The sequence below is a fragment of the Chelmon rostratus genome, chromosome 21 (assembly GCF_017976325.1).
Source record: "Chelmon rostratus isolate fCheRos1 chromosome 21, fCheRos1.pri, whole genome shotgun sequence".
Taxonomy (NCBI): Eukaryota; Metazoa; Chordata; class Actinopteri; order Chaetodontiformes; family Chaetodontidae; genus Chelmon; species Chelmon rostratus.
In genome coordinates, this window is record NC_055678.1 from 7,958,245 (window position 1) to 7,964,628 (window position 6,384).

Sequence of the window (6,384 nt, forward strand, 5' to 3'; positions counted from 1 at the left end):
GTCCTCACAACAAATTCACTGCACTGATCTGCTGTTCTGGGCGCTCAGTATGCAAGCACAGTGGTATTACTGTGCAGGGATTTGTCCTTGTCTGTAGTGACTTTCTTTTCTTTTCTGTTTTTTTTTTTTTTTTTGGACATGTCAGACCAAATTCGAGCAGACGTGGACAGGAACAACCAGTATTTGTCCTCTTCTTCACTGACGATAAATAAGCTTCATATTTCCCTGACAATTGCCAGGTCAACCCTCAGACCGTATCCCATCAGCCCGCTCCCCGTCACTCCGCCGTCGGTATGCTGTTGCCGTGGTTCTCTTGCCTGGGCCCGGACGCGTTCAAGGAGCTACGCTTCAGCAGCCTGTTGATGATGTCGGTGCACGTCTTCCTGTACTGGTGGCGGAGCAGGGAGTACACGAACGGGTCGCAGGCTGCCTTGCTGTAAGTTAAGCACTTGGAGACAATTCCCCAGTGGGGGTTGATAGGCACCGCTGGAAATAACTCCACGATCCTGCAGGCAAGCAGAAAGAGATGGCAGTGAGAGAGAGCGGTGGAAAGGCCAGTCAACATGCTGGAAAAGACATGCACGCCTTAAGCTTATTAGGCAGAAATAGAAATACATTTGCAGGACAATGTTGCACATAACATCTTATTATTTAATCACTGGAAGCAGGGTGCTTCTTTACTACTGTAATTATGTAAAAAGCCAGTGGTTATTTCTATTTATAGCCATCTCAGCAAGTATTCTGTCAAAGTTATTATTTGCAATCAGCCACAAGATAAAATGTAGGCAGCTGTCAAGTGAAACTATGTGAAGAATTTCCTTTTTTTTCCTCTTGTATGTGGATTAACAGTGTGGGGCGACTTTTCATCTCATTTCTCATTTGCAGCCGGCAGTATTTCATGCCCGAGAAGTCAGAGCCACCAGAGGCGTAAAACAGACCTGTCCAAGCAGTAACGAGTGTCTGGAAACAAGCCAATTAACTTTGATTGTCATTTGATGCAGTATTACACTGAGGGCTAAGCGGGGGATCTTAAAGGACAGAGGACGGCGAGTCCTTACAGCAGTCTGTGAGACTGTGAAACACTCTTCTCTCCTTAAAATACTGTATATTTGATTTAAAGAGGCACCTAATGAGCTTTACAGCCGCTCCTGTTGTCTGCATCTCAAAGCTGATCTCAGTCACGCTCGTAAAGACAGAAAATTGGTGCTTTCATTTCATCGCACATGGTGTCATAAAAGGCGTTTAAAAAAAATCGCTGATCCTCTACTCTTGCACTCTGTGTGATTACTCTGTCCACGATCAGGCTCTGTCAGCACATTAACACTGGCCTTACATGGGCCAGTCGCCATCACTGGCATTAGCCCACACACTCCACAGCACCGGAGCGATCGGGAGGTTAAGTCAGCCGCCACACGGCGCAGCAGGGCTTTTACTCCACGTGTGATGACCCCGACAACAAACGAGCATCAGAGGAGGCAGCGGTGGAGCTTTTAGTGTAATATATTCAGATTGTAATTAGTAAACTGCCATTTGCAGAATGAGTGCTGCTGTGGTCATTCATTACCGCCAGCTTACTGGCAACACAACAAATTGTCCGAATGCATGAAAAAACTCAACAGCAAAGTCCAGCTTCGTCCAGTTTAATATTCTAATTTAACATGTTAATGGGAATATTTACTATTTTTTATTGATTTATTTAATATTTATTAATTTCATAGCCTACCAGACACTCATTTAATCTTCATCTTCATCACCCCAACAACTTATGAGCAGAAGTCAACTTTAAATAAGATACTGACGCACCAATTTATGGACTCTTTTGCTTTCATTTGATGAAAATTGTTCTCAAAGGTTCATTTCACTAAAATTACAAAAACAAGCAAACACACTGGAACCCAAATCTGCATTTTGATTCTCAGCAGGTTTTTACTGTGTAACCACACCAAACCAGACTGTCTGCAGACTAAACACAGTCGATTTCTGGGGGTGCACAGTTCAATGCACAAAGTAAATAGATGAGCTGCTAACTGCAGGAAAAGTAGGAAAATAAACTGCAGACGCTGGTGCACCAACCCCAGAAAGATGATGCAGAAGAAGGAAAAGTAATTCATTTTAAGAAAGACAATTTGCTTTCCATCTAGTTTCGTGGATGTCTGACATTGCACTATTGTATCACTTCCACTTAGCGTAACGTAAATCAGGACGTCATTTTTGTTTGTGTACTGACTACTGAAACAGTGGCAATTAGTGTGTCACACACCATATAGAAGTAGTATGTGGAGTAATATGGGTTTGGTTCCCTCTGAAATGGAGTGGAGTGGAGGTATAAAGTAGCATGAAATGGAAAAACTCAAATAAAAAAGAAGCTAACTGTATTTAAGTACAATACCTGGGTTACTTTCCACCACTGCACAGCTCCTATTCTGCAGTCACAGGAAATCACGCAATAACTGCGACTTCACTACCTCACTTATCGCCCAGCCATGAAAATAATTTTGGTTTAATGTGTCCACATTTTGAAAAAGGTCTGTCTCTGAGATTTATGCCTCCATCCAATTGCAACGGAGGTGGACGGAATTCCTTTGGAGGTGCTCATGACATTGAAAAGAGGACATTTAAAATGCTCAACAGCGACATCTTCTTCCAAAAACAGTGTCCCTGTTACTCTGGATAACGCCCAGAACAAACAGGAGCTGTTTCTTAACTGGAAATAGTGACAACAGAAACTGTGACAGTGAAGAAAGTGAGAAGCTAGAAAATAAAATGCAATATCTTTTATTGTAGTTTGAGGGAAATGACCCTTAAGGCCTTACAGAACACGGGTTTCTTTCCTCTCTTCTTTAAACTATATTCTTATGTCCTAAGTTTTGAACTTCCCTCTCATGTCCACTCGCACGTCACTTATTTGTCTCACTTCGGGCCTCATGTGACATCGTCTCTTTGTCCAGTGATTGATGACAGCGGATTCTACCTGACCACTGATGCACCCAGCGAACTCCAGCAGAAAAGTGCTAATGCAGCAGCAACAGCAGAGCAGAGGCATATTACTTATCACAAGGTCAGCCAATCTCATCTTCCAACTCCGGCCGGTGCAGAGAGGAAGCGGGGAGGAGGTGGTGGTGGTGGTGGCAGACTTGACAGCAGAGGTGGGAGGTTTGGGGGATACCAGCAAAACAAAAAGGGCTGCAGTGTACCAGCGTGCCCCCCCTCCCCACCCCTCTCCAACACTCACCTTGTGATCACATATGGAGCAAAGCAGAGCATGAAGGTGCCGATGAAGGTGCTGATCTTCCTCGTCGCTCGCTGTCGTCGCCTTTTCTGCTCCTCCAGGCAACGCTGGCGAACACTGGGAACACAGACAGTTCAGGAGAATCAGCAGGACGCACTCAGGGAGAGGCCACAAAGCGCCTCTGAAATTCTCATACAAGACTGCGAGTAGTGGATGTGCCTCTGTTTATTTCTGGTGTTCAGGGGTGACATATAGGAGGAGAAAGCAGAGGCTAAAATAATAGATTTATCCCAAAGAGTGTGGTGTAATTCAAAGAGAGGATCCCCACTTCAAGGATTACAGTTTCAACCCTGCATGTGTGCGTGTGCACCACGGCTGTGATGTCATGATGATGCTTCAAGTAATATTTTATGAAATGGAGGTCATCAGTGGGAGTAAATCCAGGCAGGCGTTAGAAACACACACACACACACGCACACACACACACATACACACACACACAGAGGCTATTGGTTTTAGCTGTACTGTATGGAGGGGCAGAGTAAAGCAATCACTCTGGATGACATTTCAATAGACTCAGATTCTGCATCCCCTCTGAGCACAGAGGCCACAATTCAAATGTCAGTGCAAAGATGGCAAAGCATCGTTAACTGTGCAGGGATACAGAACAGTGTCATGTCAGGCTTCAGCATCAGTACGAATAGGAACGATGGCACCAACAACACTGACTGCTCCCAGTTTTTTCATCTTTGCTCAGAGGGTTGATTCGTACAGTCTGTTCTTTCTGAGTGAACAATCTTGAAACGTCCTTATTTGCTTTCCAGCTGTGAATCTGCACTGCAGATGGCTGTGGAGTAGCAAGATGTGTCTGATGCAGGAGTAACACAGACAGGAGTGCTCACCTGGGGTGTATATCCACCAGCAGGACCAAAGTTTGCATTGTGATAACGTCGATCCTCTTACAGTGAAATCTTGCCACTTTAAGCACTTTGAGGTATGTGACACACAGCACTATAAAAGACAGGAGAAAAGTGAAGGAGTGGAAAAAGACGGTGAAGATAACAAACTGGGTCCGGCTGCTCGCCCTCGGGTTGGACAGGGTGCAGGACGCGTAAAGCCGGTGGTATCCCACCCACGAGAGGCTGGTGGCCACCGTGGAGAAGGACATGGAGTGCGCCCACGTGTACCCGAGCACAAAAGCCGCGTCTTTGTGGCGCATTTTGGAGTGGTACCTCAGGGGGAACACCACCGCGATCCACCTGTCGATGCTCAGAGCTGCCATGCTCAGCATCGAGTTGGTGGACAGGAAGGTCTCCAGGAAGCCCACGATCTGGCAGAAGCCGTCCCCTCCCGGCTGAGCCTTACTGACAAGTCCCACCAAAGTGAGCGGCATGTTGGACACGGTCAGCAACAAGTTGCAGAAGGTGAGGTTGAGGTTGAACAGACCCGGGACCTGCTTGCGGATCTCCGGGTTGTACAGAAAGCAGATCAGCACCAGGACGTTGGACAGCAACGACACAATGATAATCACAACCACCAGCGCAGAGAGAAATACCTCCGCAGTGTCCATCCTGTGAAAACTCACTTATCCTCACTTTTTGTGCGCATATCCAATCTTGCTTTGCAGCTGCAAAATGGCTCTAATCACCCATAGCCGTGTCCGCGCATCCCCACATCTCTCCACCGGTGGAGATCCTCTTCCTCTCTCCGCTACATTTTTCTCTGAACGCGAGCCAGCAAAGATGATCAGGAGGATTCCGGCATGACAGGAGGTCCGTTTGTGGATTCGCGTGAACGGTCTCCCCCTCTTTTCCCGTAAAGTACAGGAAAGCAGCTGCCGTGCCAGAGCTGCTCTCCTCTGGCACTGCGTCTTGCAGTGGGGTTTTGTCGTCCTGTGATGCGCTCTCGAGGCATCACCCCTCCGCGCACGCTGCACAGTGTGTGGGCTACTTGATCTCTCCCCCGTCTCTCCTCTAAGAAACACTAAAACCAGAAAGAGCACTGGGAAAAGTTAAGCGTGGATTCCTGCAAGAAAAAAGAAAACTGCACCGATTCCCAGGAGGGGTTACTTCCTTCCTGCCACATAATCCAAACTTATGCTTGCAGAAAAAAAATGTCAAACACATACATGAATTAATAAATGACACAGCTGATGTTTGTGTTTCTGATTTTTATTTTTTCTTGCTTGAAACACTGATGCATTCAAGGTGTGCTTTTTTTTTCTTCTTTAAAGTCTCATTTTGGTTTCTTTTCAAGGGAAACCTCGCTGAGGAGGCAGCAGTGTCATGACAACGAATACAAAACAGGTGCCACATTCAGGTAAAGGAAGCTGCAACACAACAATATCCGAATCAGAAGCCCATTTCTGAGTTTACAAAACTATCAAAAAGCAAAAACAGGATGAGTTTTTCCACGCTGCTTCATTCAATCAAATCATATTTTGCATTTAAAACTAATTGATAAAAGGTAAATGAATTCACGTTAAGCTGGTCGAGTCTTGCTTTGAACACCATTGCACTCCTGCAGCATCTCACCCCCTCATGATTTACTCAAATATCTTTACAAATCAAGTATGCCTCATCAGATTGATAAGGAGCAACATCTTCCGTTCCCCTGGAAGCCGGATGACGCCCCCACACTCTGCTGCCCCTCTGGACTTGACTGTGGAGAATTTTTCCTGCGAAGCGTGGGACTCATCGGAGTGTGCTGCTGCACGTGAGCCACCGAAGGCAGGCTGAGGTGGTGGCTGTGGTTGCAATAAATGGGAAGGGGAGAGTCGGAGTGAGAGCGTGTGGGCGGAAACAGTTATTGTTACTGCAACAAACATGCACATGGTGTTTGACTGTGGAGATGTGATATAATGCAGGCCATCGTGTTCTCTTTGTTCTCTCCTTGGTGGCAAAAGATGAGCATGAAGAGGAGGAGGAGGAGAAAGAGGAGATATGCCTTAAAAATGCCATCCTGTGATGCTGTCTGTGGAGCCTGATGTTTATCAGGCCAAACATGCAAAGAGAAGGCAGCTGCGGGGGGAAGGACAGGCGACCCGGCCTGTGCTGGGTATTATTAAGCTGAAACGCAGCTCCATCTTGGCCTGTAGTTCTGTAAGGCTTTGGCTGTGATGGATGCGTTTCCAGCGTTATGCTCTCACATGCGAT

At 46.4% G+C, this 6,384-nt stretch overlaps 1 protein-coding gene across 1 annotated transcript; it reads right to left on the reverse strand.

Moving 5' to 3' along the window:
• Nucleotides 1-277: 277 nt before the first annotated feature.
• LOC121625182 (G-protein coupled receptor 26-like) lies at nucleotides 278-4,799 on the reverse strand. The gene is made up of 3 exons (XM_041963253.1): nucleotides 4,132-4,799; nucleotides 3,233-3,346; nucleotides 278-506 (listed from the first exon to the last, which is right to left on the reverse strand). The coding sequence occupies exons 1-3, from the start codon at nucleotides 4,797-4,799 to the stop codon at nucleotides 278-280; spliced, it is 1,011 nt and encodes a 336-aa protein (XP_041819187.1).
• Between the last annotated feature and the right edge of the window lie 1,585 nt (nucleotides 4,800-6,384).